This window comes from Venturia canescens, chromosome 5, assembly GCF_019457755.1.
Source record: "Venturia canescens isolate UGA chromosome 5, ASM1945775v1, whole genome shotgun sequence".
NCBI lineage: Eukaryota > Metazoa > Arthropoda > Insecta > Hymenoptera > Ichneumonidae > Venturia > Venturia canescens.
The window spans coordinates 1,001,584-1,018,030 of record NC_057425.1 but is presented as its reverse complement, the minus strand read 5'-3'; the positions used below and the strand labels follow the sequence as shown (position 1 = coordinate 1,018,030).

The 16,447-nt window shown below is 45.3% G+C and overlaps 2 protein-coding genes across 5 annotated transcripts; one reads left to right on the top strand and one right to left on the bottom strand.

The window, feature by feature from the left end:
• Positions 1-1,684: 1,684 nt before the first annotated feature.
• LOC122410585 (apoptosis-resistant E3 ubiquitin protein ligase 1) lies at positions 1,685-16,412 on the top strand. Of its 4 annotated transcripts, none has more exons than XM_043418830.1 (14): positions 1,685-2,105; positions 2,477-2,670; positions 12,526-12,682; positions 12,768-12,973; positions 13,075-13,274; positions 13,353-13,590; positions 13,685-13,854; positions 13,934-14,117; positions 14,195-14,421; positions 14,586-14,852; positions 14,939-15,014; positions 15,101-15,705; positions 15,848-16,110; positions 16,207-16,412. In XM_043418830.1, exons 2-14 carry the CDS (start codon positions 2,493-2,495, stop codon positions 16,307-16,309), a joined length of 2,874 nt encoding a protein of 957 aa, XP_043274765.1. In that variant the 5' UTR covers positions 1,685-2,105; positions 2,477-2,492; the 3' UTR covers positions 16,310-16,412. The 4 variants fall into 4 exon arrangements, with proteins under 4 accessions (XP_043274765.1, XP_043274766.1, XP_043274767.1 ...); XM_043418831.1 differs by having other exon boundaries at positions 1,688-2,105; positions 14,195-14,406; XM_043418832.1 differs by lacking the exons at positions 1,685-2,105; positions 2,477-2,670 and adding exons at positions 3,901-4,675; positions 10,500-10,748.
• On the bottom strand, positions 10,880-12,351 carry LOC122410590 (slit homolog 2 protein-like). The gene is made up of 3 exons (XM_043418839.1): positions 12,137-12,351; positions 11,534-12,021; positions 10,880-11,412 (listed from the first exon to the last, which is right to left on the bottom strand). Exons 1-3 carry the CDS (start codon positions 12,225-12,227, stop codon positions 11,023-11,025), a joined length of 969 nt encoding a protein of 322 aa, XP_043274774.1. The 5' UTR covers positions 12,228-12,351; the 3' UTR covers positions 10,880-11,022.
• Positions 16,413-16,447: the final 35 nt, after the last annotated feature.

The window sequence follows — 16,447 nt, the reverse complement described above, 5'->3', positions numbered from 1 at the left end:
TCATCCCTCTCGAAAATTCGTATCCAAGCGTTCCGTCGCAGACGATCGGTGCCGTATACTTGGATCTCGTTACGTGCACTTTCACCGGTTTGTTGAAAATGGTTATTATTGCCGTTCCCAATGTCGATACGTTTCTACTGAAATCGGTAAGCATTCCTCCGATTACACCCGCCTCTTCCGTTCGTATTTTCACATCCGCTCGCAGAGTGTTTATTTTCAAGCGTGTTACCGGCGACGTGCCGATCTGCCAATAGGAGAGCTCGTTTTTCATCTCCGGAACTCGTAAACAAACTGACGGCTGTAAACTTTCCGACTGTATGGCTTCTTCGTCGTTTACGGACTCCTCATTGTTGTTATTGTTGTTATTGTTGTTGGCGTCGTTATTGTTGTTGTTATCGTCGTCGTCGTCGTCGTCATCGTCCTCGTCGACGAGGACTTTGAACGATTCCTTTGACGACTCCGTCGGACGAGGATGATAACGGGATTTTTGACGACCGCTCGATAACATTTTTCAGTCAGAGTCCTGTCCCGGGAAAAATAAAAAATGTGATGGAAATAAGATGAAGACATTTGGCAGGCTCGTTCGTAGCTTGAAATTAAAAAATTGATACAAGACTCATTATTTGAAAAATATTTGGAAGGAACGCTCTCGTGTGTCGAGCGAAAACATCGATGACCTTGAAAGCATTGCCGGCTTTGTTTACAAGTCTCCTGCTTTTGCATATCTCTAATAATAAAGACCGCTTTGCTCGTTTCCCATTGAACAGGATTACAAAGTTTTCGTAAAAAAATTGTGGCAATCAATTCTATACTCGGATGCTACTAGGAATACCCACGCGAAATTTCTAATCGTTTGTTTACCGAACAAAGATTATATCGCGTGCGAAATACACAAAGCGACTCGTGACAATATGTGCACGATCGACTTTGCCATGCTTTTACCTACGGCAGTTTCGCTTAGATTTTTCATTAAATTCCACAATCTATTAATGCTCTAATATTATTTTAACACAAAGCGCGTTACTATATTATATCCGTCTCTTATTCCGACTCTATCGATGGTCGTGAATGATTTTTTCTTATACAAGTATATCAACACTCGAGGTAAGGTTTCTTGATTGAAAAATTCGTTCACTTACTTGATATGAAAGACGGAGATTTTCGAATTCGAAGCCGCGAATACTTTTCTCTGTTGCTATGTTGTAAGAGAGTACAAATGCGTATCCTTATCAACCCTTATTGTTTCGATCTGTGACAGTTGAAATTCGTATTGGAGACGTCGTGCACATCCACATACATCAACTTTATATGACGCACTGTTTTGAATCTAACAATACGAATGAATATCATTGGTAAAGCACCGCGGTATACGAAAGCAACGGTCAGTGCTCACCAATCACCTATCGCTTCGTTCTCACCGCTCTTCGTCAAAGCCGGGTGGGCGGCTAACCGCGGGGGGATATCTTTTGAAATTTTAGTTTCGGAAAAAAAATTAACCGTTCAATAATTCAAACACGACACCGTTAATCACTGTACGACCACCAAGATATTTGTCTAAATAGGAAAATCATTGCTATGGCGGCGGGGAGGCGAGACTAGGTGGAGGTAAACAGTAAAAATACGCTGAAATCAATCGGCCAAGTTCACGGAGGTCGAGACGAGAAGCGGTAAGAGAATCACGGTGGCGGCGGAACACTACGTGCGTATTTACATTGGCATAAACATAAACATACGTAGCTAGCAGGTACGACGAGCTGCGAATGTCAAGTTTTGGTTTCGCTCGACCGCGTCGTTAATTCGTGCGCGTAAATATTGGAATTTGTGGTGAAAGATAACTGTCAAATCGGGTTTGAAGTGAATTTTGGAATTGATGTAAATTTTTTCAATATCGACCAGACAAAGCAGGACATGTCATCGTCGCCCACATCTGTCACTCGCATTAAAAATGAAAAATTCTTGCCTTTCTGGCGGCTCCTTTAACTCATCGCGTTTCTATTTCCAACGATCCACATATCGTAAATGGAATTGACATTCAGACGCGTACGTTTCAAGTGCTTCGCAATGATCGAAACCAGTGTCCTTGTCATCAACAGTTCAAACATGCGGTGAGTCTGTTTTCTTTACTTTGACATTTATGCATGTTTTTCCAAAAGGTTATTCGATTATTTCAAAACTCCTCGAAACACGAAAGCCGAAACTCAGTTCATGTCCTAGCACCTTTGTTCACGACGCTGAAGCTTGCAACGTTTGAGTCCAACGAAAAAAACATTTGTAATTAATTCACAAATTTTTTATTTCACGAAGTATCGGTGCAGGTTGAAAAACTACAAATTGCGAATTCGGCAGGGGATGAAATTGGAGAATTACTGGAATTATCGGAGGGTTTCTTTACATCGTTTCGTTGGACCCTGACGTTGCAAACTTCAGCGTCATCTTTGCTCTCTATTGGTAATTTTAATATCTTTTCCCCTTCAAGATGAGGATCCCGAGCGATGGCACGATGGTCAACCGTTCTGTCGGGTGTTTTTTTAGCTCTGTCTATGGTCTTATCTCTGGGAAAACTGCTTATGCTCGCTGCAACTAACGGCAACAACGGCGATCTGAACGAAGCTGATCAGTGGCTGGCAGAAATTGGCCTGGAACGATATCGACCCATTTTCAGGAAGAAAGGTAAGAGAATGCAAAGCGGAAGGCCTCCGAACGGAGGTCTCTGGCAGAAAACGAGAAACGGGATGAAATAAATCAAACGTGGCAGAGTGTCAGAGTTTTTCTTGTTTTTTGTAAATTCAAAACTCATGCCATGGGACGAGCCGAAAGAAAATCAGTTCTCCCTCCTCATTTGCGTGACATGAGAGTTAATCGAGGATCGGCGAAGGGTCGTGATTTTGATTTTTTGTTTGGCTCGAGGCAACGGAGGATTCCTCTGGCTCTCCGTGAAAAGCCTCGATAAGAGATGTTCAGAATTCACAAAATTCTTTCATTCCAGAAGCGTTATGATGTTTTCAGTCGCACCGAGCGAAGGAAGAGCAAGCTGTTTTCTACACGAACCTTGGAGCAACGGTAGAAACATTTTTGAATTCACGAAAAGATTTGAGTGCGCAAAGAGGCGTAAAAAAAGTGGATGAAAGTTGAAAAAGCCTGCTATTGATTTTTGCAGGAGCAAGATAAATTCTTGATCCGGATTTCCTCGGGTGTTGCAGACTATTCCATTGGTACAGAGATTCGCTCGCTCGAGCGAACGTTGCTCCATTGAATAGAGACGAAAGCACGAAAAATATGTCCACCAAAAATATTCCACGTTGCCTAAAGTATTTGACAAGCTGTCGCTTCATCCGAGCGTCAATCCGCAAAATGAAAAACTATTTGGGCAACTATTTGGTGAGACCCGGCGGTTCCTCGTTTCCTTTCAGTGATTAATAATTCGATCCAACACGAACTAAAAGTTGATAATAAATTGAACGGCAATTTGAGCTCGATGAGAGCCCAGCGTGATTGGAAAAGAGCGAGGAAGAAAAAGTATCATCGATGGAGCGAGGAGAACAGAGGAGCCGAAAAATCTTAATTTCCGATGAAGAGCGAAGAATTTGGAATTTGAAGGCCGCGTATCCGTACGCGGATGAAAATAAGAAACGAGCAGCGGTGGCGGGTGTACACATGCGTGATACGCGTGTATATAAGAATCGCGAATCGTTCGGGAGAGCAATCCGAGGGTGGAGAACGGCGGGGGGCTGGCTCGGCGGTACGCGGGGGTGAGGGGTCGGCTCCCGGCGCGGTTGGCCGAAGCACGAGATAGGAGGAGGCTTCCGGGGGTTGAAGCGAGCGTTATACGGGAGGAGCTCGGCAAGGGTCGCGGGGAGGGCAATGGTTGCTCTCACCGTGTAATCGTATTGTATGCAGTCGACTGAGGTGAGTCCGCGAGAGCGGATCGCAGCGGAGAGCGTCGGGAAAAGCTGAGGAAGGAAAATAGGATAGCGAAGGACATAAAAAAAGGGCGTCGCGGAGGGCGATTTTCAAAGTTCTAACGAGGAAGGAAAAACGCGTAGAGAGAGAAGGAAATAAGAAACCGGAAGAATCCTGGCAAATATGCACGTGGCCGAACCTCAGGATCGAGGATCATCCGGAGCCTTTGATTCAACCTCGTCAGGATCGTTAACGTCGACGAAGCGGGCTCAATTTCGTCGAGCTTTCGGAACGAAGAGATATCTCGAAGAAAATAAGATCGACGCGAGGAGGACGAGCCTTTGACACACTCGTTCGCTCCCTCATCGCCGACTATAATTTATCTCGCCTCGAGCAACGTCGCGAACGCTCGATCAAACATTTGTATTATCGCCACCAGGGGCCTTTTATCCAGATAATATTATTCTTACGTTATTATCGTTACCATTGGATCGTGTTCGTGAAACTTGCTTCGCTGTTGATCATCAACGATAAATAATAACAACAACGACGATTTACGTTCCCGAGTTTTCTTCTCGACCAAATCGACTATTCCTCGTCACCGAGGACTCGTTTCCGCCTTCGTTCCTCGTCGAACGATCGAAATACCTCTTTCGATAATCTCTCCCACACACACACACACACACACAAACGCGCGCCTATCTACGTCCGTTTCTTGAATCGCATCGCACGCGGTCAGGGTGCTTAACAGTGATTTACGCGAATTTGCCTTATCGTAAGTGATACGCAACGAATCTTGTTGATGTTGTTGTTTGATGGAACTGCCCGAGGGACAGGGAGACCGAAGACATGACTTCATCGACGCACTCTCTTTTTTTTTCATTTCATCGTCTCATTCGCTATTATTTCTACATTTTTTCTTTTCTTTCCGTTAAATCCGGAAACCCAACTGCTAATAATGCTCGACCCAAGCCCGTTTCACGTCAAACGACTTTTTGCATCCAACTCCCAAATTCCAATCGAACTTTCCGTTTTTGGAAAAAACCCAACCGTTGTTTCCTGATCACATAAATTTCGTATCCGTACTCGAATATCTTTCCTCAATAAAATTGAATTGTCGAGGACGTTCTCGGTGCTTTCGTAATTCGTTTAATTTTAAAAAACATGTATCGAGCCCGTGCTTCCTCGTAGCACTCGAACTGGCGCACGGGACAGCCGTGAGGGACGCCGCGCTACGCGGCGATATCGAGTTTCAGGATTAATTAAATTTTATGGTTTTCCTCGAGCCTCGAATCAAACTCCCCGATCCGTTCGCTTCTCCCCCCTCCGCTCATCTTCCTTCGCGATCCATCTCGTCGACTTTCCTGTATTGAAGTCGGAGAACGGGTTGAGGCCGCGTTGAGTCCTCGAGGGGGAAGCTCTTTCGGGAGTCGCGGTCGAAAAGTTGCGAGTGGCGAGGGTCAAAGAGCGCGGGTTAGCGAGTTATGGGAAAAGAGGCAATGTCGTGCGAGGGAGAATAGGAGATGGGACGGCGCGCGCGATATATCCGCTCGGACGGTTTTTCCTGCAATGCGGATCGCTGCGGAGACCTTTGACCGAGGAAATAAATAATAAATGCAGCGGGAGAAAGAGAAGGCGACTCGCAAGGAGCTCTTTGACCGACCGAATTGAAATAATCGGCGAATCTAATTGAACGCTTCCATTGTAACCATTTCGAGGCGAAAAATGTGACGGATTAGGAAAATAAAAAGAAAGATCGAGTTGATTGAAAGAATATAAAGTTTTCGGGAAAAGGGCGTCGGGGCGGTGATTCGACGGGCGGCGGGTACGTGGCCGATCGAGGGCCGAAGAAACCGCCGGCCACTCGATGTCGAAAAAGGAGGAAGAACATAAAGCGAAGGAAAACGTAACAGCTGCCTCGTATATAATGCATAAAAGCAAAAGTACGGGCCGTTCGTGTTGGGAAGTCGCGCGGCGAACGCGCTCGACGAGATTGAGCTAATTCGGATGGAAAATGAAACGGGAAAACGTAGGTAAATAACAGTCCTGCGTATACGTAAGAAAACTGAGTAAAAAATGAGGTGAGAATATCGCCATAAAATAGCAGCGAATGGCGAGAACCGCCGAAAGAAACAAAAGTGACTTTATCGATTTTTTAGTAGAACGCTCGTTCGTGCGATTGGCTCGTCAATGTGTACGTGTACCGCCGACGTAAACTATGAAAGATTGATTTGTCCCGAGCGTGCAACAACCTTGAGGCGAAAGAAAAAATAGAATGAAGCGCTCGGCCGTTGGAGGTTCTGACGCGCGATGCTTTTCGTGCACTCTCCCTTCGGGTCGCAATCTTTTTGACTAATTTATTCGGAAAAATTGTTCCGACGCGGGCCCGTATCGTGTGCTGAGAAAACTCTCCGGCTCGATTTGACGAAGCGTCGCAGCTCGCGTGAGCGCGGGAGCCTCGTTTCCCCGCTGAACTTTGAGGCGAATACCGCCTTCGAGAACAACCGCCCCCTCGCAGCCTCGAGCCTCTTTTCCCTCGAGTCACGAAATACTGTATTTAAACACGAAGCGAAATCCATTCGCGCAACTGGATCTCCAAATAGACGTGTTTTCTTCGCCGCGCGTGAGAGCCCGAGAGCGCAACCGTGCATCAGAGGAACAATCACGGAGCGAATTTAGCTCCGGTTTTCGTGAGCTTGAAATCGGGATGAACGCGAGGCCAGGAAACGAAGGAAGCGGCACGAGGGCCAGGGAGGCAGAGAAAGACCGCAAACACCGTTTACGTATCGATTTCAACGAAACTCCTCGCGGCGCTTGCAATATTCATTGGCGCACGAAGCACGAGAGAACGAGAACAGTGACGAATTCCGGCACACGAATTTCGCACTTTTATCGCCCAGGCACCTCAATGAGTGAATAAAAAATCAGGCGCTTTCGCGAGCACGATTATCTCACGCGACATTGCTCGTATCTCACGTTATGACTCTCCGTTTACGCGTTTCCCACGTGTCCACGCTCGGCGCGATAAAAATCCACCTCCCACCCCCGATTAGTTTAACGTTCCATAGCAAACTCGAGCTCGCAAGAATATTACTCGTTTTCTCGAATACCCGCGACATTAAAAAACGTAAATTTATTGAAGATGAGATTGATAAAATTTGGCATTCGCTCAGAGGAGCTTATCCGATTAGACTGATTTCAAAATTTCGGACTCTTTTAAGGTAACTCCTGCACTGCATGCTAGTCAAATGAGTGCTAAATTTTCAAAACTCTTTTAGACCAAGTTTAAGGTACCGATTAAATGTATCGTTAGTGGATTTGTATTACAGCATATCTTATTAAGATGTAAAAATATGAAAAACGCTAGTTTTGCAAAACCATCGACTGATAAATGCAAATTTCCACGCTGACACATTTTCACTGGTATTTTTCAAAGAATTATCTGCGTTTTTTGATCGATTTTATTGCAACAAGTCTCATTTGGTTCGTCAACTGGTCCTCGATGAATCCACCATGTAGTTGGTTTTTTTAACTTGATCGTTTCACTGTTGCAGCTAATTGTTCATTGAGTGAAAAAACTTTTTCATTCATAATTTCTGAAGGAATGAGTTTAAAAGAAAATCTACGCGGTGAATTCGTGGAGAATCAGTTGAGGAACAAAATGAGACTCGATGCAATAAAATCGGTTAATAAAATATGCTTGAATACATTGAACTTGGTCTAAAAGCGTTTTGAAAATTTAGCACTCATTTGAGTAGCATGCAGTACCGGAGTTAACTTAAGGTATTCCTTTCACGAATCCGAGTACTCTACAAATAACTAATTTTAAATGGAAGTTAAGTAAAAGTGCATGCGAATGAATTGGCGAAATTTCAGGTCAGATTATCGAACATTTAATGAAGAATTTGAATTTGAAAAATCGTAAAATTTGTACGAGAGCTTATGGAGATTGCATCATCGCCGAATTTCTATTAAATAATTCTAAATTCCTGATCCGAACTGTCTCACGGATAGAAAAATGTAAAGAATCCATAGCGACGATTAAAACAAAGGGTTACCGAATGCTTAGAGAAGTGCGAGAGAGATAGCTGCAAATTTCGAAATCGAAATTCTTTGACCCAGTGCATCGCCCTGCGCAGGGCGATGGCAAAAATCGACTGACAAAGCCTTTTTTTAATCGGTCAAACTAGCCAAAGAATGTCGATTTCGAAAATTCCAAGTGAGACTTAGTCGACTGATCCATACTCTTAACGATAGAAGTTGGAAAAATGGGAGAAGCAGAAGCCTTTCTTTTTACCTTTAACCCGAAAAGGAAAAGTCGCGTCTTTTCAATTTTTTTTGTAATCTTTGCAATCTATGATGCACTCTCATCAAGAAATACTCACTTTGATTGTATAAAAAGCAGGATCAATCATGATCAACGTTGACCGTAATTCCCATAATCCCAGCTGAAACGAATGCACCGTCCTGGATTATTTTCCGGTATCGCTAAAAGTAACATCGACGGATCCGTGGAAATGATAATTCGTGGGTAAACGCAGGGAACGAACAGTATTTTATTCCATTTCCATTCGGATGCTGCGCCGGATAAAACGGTTTTGTTTATTCGGGCCTGATCGATAGAATCGTGTGTTCTGCGGAGCAAATGTGGAAATCCGTGATCGCTCAATATTTTTTGCATTTCTGTGCCAGAGATCTAGTAAAAAATTGAAATTTGATTTCGGAGTTTGGGGTCGTTTGAAAATGTGGAGCACACGAGGATTCGGGATCGATCCCGTTGGTCGGCTACCTTCATAATACCCTCGTCTACCCTCTCATCCATAATCATGAGTATGCGTGACATACATATGCCCCGCGGGCATCCCCCAACAGTTGCAACCTCTTTTGCCTCCCCCTCTCGAAAGGATCGTTAGCACGAAATAACGTCGGTGAAGGATATCCCCCGTTTGTTCAAAGGTCAAGAGTCCATCCGAGGTCGCGACCACTCTCCCGCTTTCTTTTATTTCCTCCTTCCATCCTCCCCCATCCTTTCCATCCTTCGAGACAAAACAAAAGTCGTACTATTTGAATACAAATTTACCTCATATTTTGTGCTACCGAAAACACCGCGGAGTCGACGTTGAAGTTTGCAGCGTCGGGTTCCAACGAAATGAGCGAAAATTGCATTTGTAATTGCCCAATTTTTTATTTCGCGAAGTATCGGTGCAGCTTGAGAAACCACAAATAGCAAATTCTTTGTGAAACGAAAAAGGAGAATTACTGGAATAATTGGAGGGTTTTTGCGTCATTTCGTTGGACTCCGACCTCGCAAACTTCGGTGTCGTCCTATCAACATTTTTTCCCTCCACCATTCGAATAAAAACTGATCCGCGATTCGAGAGGCGAGAACCGCGTGTCCGCGACCGTACGTGGGTGTACACACTTCGATACGAGAGCCTTGATTTTGAGTTGGTCACGCAAGATCGATCGCTCCCAAGGATATGGACGCTCCAAATTTCTCCCTCAAACTTAGATGCACGCTTTGACCGATTGCAAGAAAGCCCTGTCAGCGAACGACGGTGGAATTCAAGTCCCCCGCGCTCACGTACAGCGACACATCGACCGATCCTCTTATTTGTAATAAAAATGTATCATTGGCAAGAAAAAATCTCCCGATGCAAGCATTCAAATCAATTCCATCGACTCCAATTTATTTGAAAAGGGAAAAGAAAAAATAGGAGATCGCGACCTCTTTAAAAATTACTCGGGTATTGGGCCGGAGATAAAAAAAAAAAAAACAAAAAAAAAGTCTTTGATAGGAAACGAGGCTGAAAGCTCGCTCGAACGTTCGCGGAGACTCGTGTGTGAAACGAATAACGATGAAAGGATGAAAGTTCTGGCCGCAATTCCGTGATTACACGAAGCAATCACGACTGCTCAAATATACGTGTATAGTCAGCCGCAACGCTAGCTTTTCTTTTCAAGCTCGAAGCAAATTTTTTCCGCGCTCCCTATACTTATTTTTTTAAAGCTAGTTCGAGGTGCGCGCGCGCACACACGATTGTGCAAATCGTAACATGAAATCTCAATTTTTTTTCTCTCATTCCGAGTTTTTTCCTTTTATTTCTTCAGTTCTCTTCCTTCCCGGCGTGCTCCTTCAATGATAAATTTATCTCGCGATTCCTTCCTTTTTCTCTTTCCTCTTTCAAGCACCTCGAGAATCTCGTGTTCGAGACTGTGTATAAACCCGTAGCTGATAGAACCAGGTCACGAACGCTTACAACTTTTTCGCCACACTTTCCGGACCGCGGTTCAAGTAACGATTTTCCTTCCTTTCTTTTTTCAATTGTACCTTTTTTCTCTCTTTTGTCTTCACTTTATTTTACAAGCGCGGGCAACGTGCTTTCTGTGCCAAACTCGTCTCTCTCTGTTTCTCCGTCTCTTCCTCGACGCTCGATATTATGACACAGAGAGCAAGAGAGAGAGAGAGAGAGAGAGAGCTTCGTCCACTCGCTGTTTACTGTTTATTTTCATTTAATCATTTCTAAAACTGAAATCAATTGCTGACCGCGCGCTCGAGTTCCGATTGAAAGAGGGCAAAAAATGTAAAATATCAACAGATAATAATATCGAACGCCGCGAACGGAGAAGGATTCCTGAAAACAGTCGAAGAGGAGTGAAAAAACGTGAAGAAAAAAAATATCTTAAACGTAGGAAGAAGCCCAGCAGCAGCAACTCGTAGTGAGAATAGTCAGAGGATCGTACGATGCCGAATAATAAAAAGCACGCGAGTCGCGACAAGGATTTTTTCGTCGATGAAATATCGTCGATCGGTATGTCCCTGCGACCCAGCGGCAGTGCCTCGTCCGGTGAGTCCAAACTCGTTTATATTTTTTTTCCATCTCTCCAGACCTTTATCTTCGGAAGGCTTCATTGTTTTTTGATAATCGATGTCGATAGCGGGGCGACGGGAGCAGGGAAAAAGCGGGTGCATCTCGACGAGAGGAGAAAAAGAATTTTATTGAATTTTATGTCGTACAAGAATTTGAAGGAGCAGCATTTTTGGTAGCCGGGAAAAAAATATGCTTGGTTCGACGTGTCCCGCACTCCGCGGTTATTAAACGAAGAGTTTATTTTCGCAGGTTACATTCGGTCGAGGTCTTCTCGAACCCCTCGTAAATTTGAAATGATTTTGGTGACCGCCTGAGCGTCGGTCATCCCTGCGGACTCATTGTTGCCGGTTTTGCGAACGAGACACTGCAAAAAACCCCGAGTTTCCGAGACGCACCGTCCGCTCGAGGCGAAATAAGAAGCTGTTGTTTTCAAGGCCGATCTCAATTGATCGAATACACTGAAAAGGACGCATTCCCGCATCGTCTTCTCGTCGTCGGTTATTCCTGCTGTCGCGCTGACGCCGCGACCGCGACCGTAACCGTCCTCGGCACAGAGCCAAAGGACACGGTCCAGCCAACTCGGAGACGCTGGAAGGTCGCTCGAATAATTTATTCCTTTATCTTTGAACCAGAGGGTCATCTGAAAACAGGATTGCGCGCGGTACCAAATGAGCGTGAATTTCGTAATTCGTGCAATGCGAGTGTGAACGAAATTGAAGTAGCGGAGTTGTGATTTTGCGAAGGTTTCGTACGGCTCTGACCTTTCCTCGACAGACGAGACCGAGTGGATTTTCAAGTACGCGAATTTTGGCGATGCTCCTCAGCGGGCTCATGTCTTTCGGGTCCAGGCACGTCAATAGATTCTCATCGAGATCCAATCTTCTCAAATTGACGAGTCTCGGAAAAACCGAAGGCTCGACATTCCTGATCTTGTTGAAGGACAAATCCAATTGTTCGAGATTCGAGAGACTCGCGAACCACTTTGGCTCGACGCTCGTTATATCGTTGCTCGAGAGACTGAGCTTGTCCAACAGAGCCAAGCCGACAAATGCGTCCGGATCCAATCGACGTATTCCGCAATCGTGCAGACTCAATGCCCGCAGATTGGCATTTTTTATGAAAGCGTTCGCCGGCACGCTCCAAATTTTCGATCGAGATATCGTTACCGCGGCCAAATAATTAGCTTCGCCTCCTCTGTCCAGGGCTTCCCGCAGGCTCGAGTTCGAACATTTGACCCAGTTACCTGCGTCTGAGCATTCGTTTCAACAGTTTCAGCCCGTTCGACATACAAAATAGAACGATACATCGCAGCTGTATTTCAATGTTTGAAGGAAAAATATCGTACAACAAAGAGGCATCCTTACCCGCGCTATTGTATTTGCTCAGGGTGCAAAGAGCCGCACCGAGTCCAACGAGTGTCACGAGAGAGCACACTAAGATAAATCCGACGCGCATCGTGAGCGATCGACTACTGACGAGACTGCCAAGAGCAGGCGGTGACGTTATTCGGGACGCGAAGAATCAATGAAGCCGGAAATAGAGATGCGATAACGCGCGAACCGGAAGAGATAATGAAATATTTTAACTCTCTCCAGGAGCGAGCGATCGAAATTTCAAACGACTACGAAGCTCCCGAGGCTTCGTTCCTCGCCGCTCTTACTTCCTCTCGTATTCGCAACGGAAGCCCCGCAAATATTAAACGGGTTTAAAAAGTCGCTATATAAAAAATACAATTGTTTGGGTTTGCTTTTAGGAATCTCGAGTCTGGCGAGTTGCGGGGAGGTCGAGGCGCTGCCCGAGCTACCACCGCAGGATGAGGAACGTCTGCAACGAGCGGCAAGATTGTTGCAACAGAGGCTGGTTTTACGACAGTGGTTAACGGATCACGGTCTCAATGTTCATTATCAAAAGTACATAAAAGTAGTGGATGTTGATCGCAGGAGATAAAAAAACGTATGTTAAAGCTCGAACGAATGTCTCGTCTCTGGCAAACAGGCTGATGCAAATGGAAGTAGTATCTCTTGAAGACGTTTACGGGGTGCAAGATAACGAGGTACGCGGTGTACTTGGAAAGGACTTGCAGCGATGGATCCAGGCTCGACAGACGCTGCCCACTTCGAAGGACATTTTGGAAGCCCTCAAGGCTGATCTTTGGAGCTCGGTCGTTAAAAATAGTCAACACCAAGATGCCTGGACTTGGGGTGAATAATCGGTCTTTTTTATCATAGTTGTTTGAATATTGAGGAAGAATTATGAGGTGAGCTGCTCTCTTGTTCGTTGTTTCGATCGTATTTCGTCGCAGGTGGAATGCTAGTGGTGTCGGTGTCGGTCGCGGGTTTGGTTACCCTTGCGGCTATGACACAGCCTGCCCTGGCCCCCGAAGCAAAACACTCGCTACTCCAGTACGTTACGGGAAAGTATTTGTTGCCCAGTAACTGCCGGGTACATTTCGAGTGGGAGGAGCCACAGTTGGTCGGTGAAACTATGACTTTCACCGTGAAGGTAAATAAACGAATCGAGAAACGATAAAAGTCACGATGAAAATGAACGAAAGTCTCTGAACGATTGTATTTTCGACAGTTTTATCAACGCAACGGTCAACCCTATCCGATATGTGACAAGGACAATCTAATAGTGGAGGTTACGGAGGGAGCGCGAAGAGTGGCAACCCTCATTGAATTAGGAGGGACGGATCCTCTCGCTGCGAATACCGCGGTCGTAAAATTCACCGTACGTCATGCCGGACAGTACAGGATCGCGGTACTCATCGGCTCCTGTCACGTACACGGCAGTCCGTTCCTCAAAACTTTTCTTCCCGGTGATTGCAACTAATAACTAGTCGTACAGGCCAGTCGTGAGGAGGCTGAGGAGGGGGAGCATCGCGATAAGACGGAATCTTTGTGTGTTGGCAGGACCCCCCGATCCCAATAAAACGGTGTTTGTACGACAGAGCTCGACGGTCGTTTGTACCGCTGGAATCGCACATTCCATGACTATAGAGCCCCGAGACGAGTACGATAATTTGTGCTTGTTTGGAAGCGGCGAAGAACCTACCGACGGATACCACGTCAATATAACTCGCGTACGGAAACGTCGGCTCAGTTTAATCCCTCCCTTACACGAGCTTTTTCTCAATTTTCACTCATGACTTTGCCCCGCAGATTGGCAGTACTTGCGAGGAAGGACTACAACCGGAGGGATGCACGATAAGCCTCGAATACGATTGCCCGAACCAGAGGATTCGTCTTAAAGTTGGATTCCCGAAAGGGGGATGTTATCACGCCACCGTCAGTCTCTCAGGCCTACAACTACACAATGGAGATTTTGATATTATCGTCCTCGAGGGTAAGTCGCCCGGTTAAATAATCCAATGATTAAAATAATAACGAGTTTGAAGATGCTTTGAAGATGCGTTACGCTAGGTCCCGTTGCGAGAATGGTTCACAACAACGTGGCTTCGAAAGACCCTGACATTTGTTACGCGGCCAAGCTACTCGGAATGCAAGGGGAAAAGTTTTCCAAGCCGAAAAAAGTATTTTGCTTCATATCCCCGAAACAGTTGACCATCAAGGAATACCTGCTCAAGTTTATACCGAAGAGACTCGTCACTTTTAGACTCTGTCCTTCGACCAAGGTAAACTTATCGACGGTGTGTAAAAATTATGATTTTCATTACCTCTTGGGTTCTTTCGCGCCACTTTCTTATTATTCTTGGCAAGCCATCGGAATTCATTATTATTGATACGACCTTGGTTACAATTGTGAATATCGGTGTGTTGTTTGTTCCCCTTGTTCGGATGTTTCGCTGCATAGTTCCATTTTGAGAGTTGGAGTAATCAACACGAGGGTTACGACTCGTTCTCGATAGACGACGGTTGCCAACCACCGATCCAACTCATATCTCACTATCGTGACGTTATCGCCGCTACCTTTACTCTATTTTTATTGAAAAATATTGGAGGAAGCGAAACTTTCGCGGACAAACAAGACTTCTTTTATCACGAAGTGAGGAAACACCATCAGAAGCACTATCACGAGAAGCTCTCGATGAAGGTTCAACGGGACAAACTCTTGGAATCGGTAAGTATCCGACGAAACCGCCGTAATAACACTTTTTCCTAATCCCCCGATTCAATATAATAATTTACTCACCGTCACAATTGCAGTCGATGAAGGCGACCAAAGGATTTTCCGTTAGCGAATGGTGTAGAAATTTTGAAATTACTTTCCAAGGAGAACAAGGTGAGAGATTCGCGGAAAAGAGAGAAGACGGCAAAGCCTCTTCAACCGAGCTATCGAGACGTCTTATCTTTCGATCGTTATTGCAGGAGTCGACTGGGGCGGTGTAAGACGAGAATGGTTCGAGTTGATATGCGCCTCCCTCTTCGACGCCGGTAACGGTTTGTTCGCATCCTTCGGAGAATCCCAGCAGGCTCTGGTACATCCGAACAACAAAAGGCCCCCGAATTTGAAACTGAAACACTACGAATTCGCTGGTCGTATCGTAGGGAAGTGTCTCTACGAGTCTGCGCTCGGTGGTTCTTATCGGCAATTGGTACGAGCTCGTTTCACTCGTTCCTTTCTCGCTCAAATAATCGGCCTTAGAGTTCATTACAAATACTTCGAGCAAGACGATCCCGATCTTTACTTGAGCAAAGTAAAATACATACTGGAGAATGACGTCGAGGAAATGGAGCTGTATTTCGTCGAGGAGGAATACGACAAGGACGGCCAATTGTTGAAAGTCGCCGAGCTCATTCCAGGCGGTTCGAAACTTCGCGTTACCAATGATACGAAATTACGTTATCTCGATGCGCTCGCTCAACATCGTCTCGCCAGTTCTATACGCAACGAAGTCGATCATTTTCTACGTGGCCTCAACGATCTCATTCCTGACAACTTGTTGGGAATATTCGACGAGAACGAGCTCGAAGTACGTTCTACGTTTTTTCACTCCCCTCAAATTTTCGTTCAGCTCCCCGGGGCATTACGATTCTCATGCGTATTTTCTTGAAATTCACACTTGGATCAAAGTATCCTTAATTCATTTCTGTGAATAATTTTCATTTCCGCAGTTATTATTGTGCGGAACTGGTGAATACAGCGTGGCTGATTTGCGAGCTCATCACATCGTAAACGGCAGCTCCCCGGAGTTTCTTCGTGTCCTCGATTGGTATTGGACAGCGGTTAGTAATTTTACACAAGAAGAAATGGCTCGATTGCTTCAATTTACAACGGGATGCTCGCAACTTCCGCCGGGTGGATTCCAACAACTGAGCCCGCGTTTCCAAATCACAGCGGCTCCGACTTTCGCCAATCTTCCAACCGCTCATACTTGGTGAGATTTTTCTTTCGTTCCTTTATTCTCTCTGTATCGCACCAATCCAATTCAATCTCAATATAATATCGTCATTTCTTTCAATGCTGCTTCCAGTTTCAATCAACTATGCCTTCCGGATTACGAGTGTTACGATCACTTTGAAAGGGCGTTACTACTCGCCATCAGCGAAGGGACCGAAGGTTTTGGGATGATTTAAAGAAAAAATTAACATTACCGCAAACACAGGCATCTCGTTGTTACAATGACGATCTAGTCGGCGACATCTAGTTCGGTAATAAAAATAGAGAAATACGCTCGAACGATACTTCATTTAACGTCGGTAGCCTTAGTCACG

Coding starts and splice junctions, on each gene's coding strand:
- LOC122410585 (XM_043418830.1), top strand. CDS start 2,493: ATGGCACGATGGTCAACCGTTCTGTCGGGTGTTTTTTTAGCTCTGTCT. Junction 13,855..13,933: donor ACCACGTCAATATAACTCGC/GTACGGAAACGT, acceptor TTTGCCCCGCAG/ATTGGCAGTACTTGCGAGGA. Junction 15,706..15,847: donor TCGACGAGAACGAGCTCGAA/GTACGTTCTACG, acceptor TCATTTCCGCAG/TTATTATTGTGCGGAACTGG.
- LOC122410590 (XM_043418839.1), bottom strand. CDS start 12,227: ATGCGCGTCGGATTTATCTTAGTGTGCTCTCTCGTGACACTCGTTGGA. Junction 12,022..12,136: donor GAGCAAATACAATAGCGCGG/GTAAGGATGCCT, acceptor ACGAATGCTCAG/ACGCAGGTAACTGGGTCAAA. Junction 11,413..11,533: donor GTCTCGTCTGTCGAGGAAAG/GTCAGAGCCGTA, acceptor TCCTGTTTTCAG/ATGACCCTCTGGTTCAAAGA.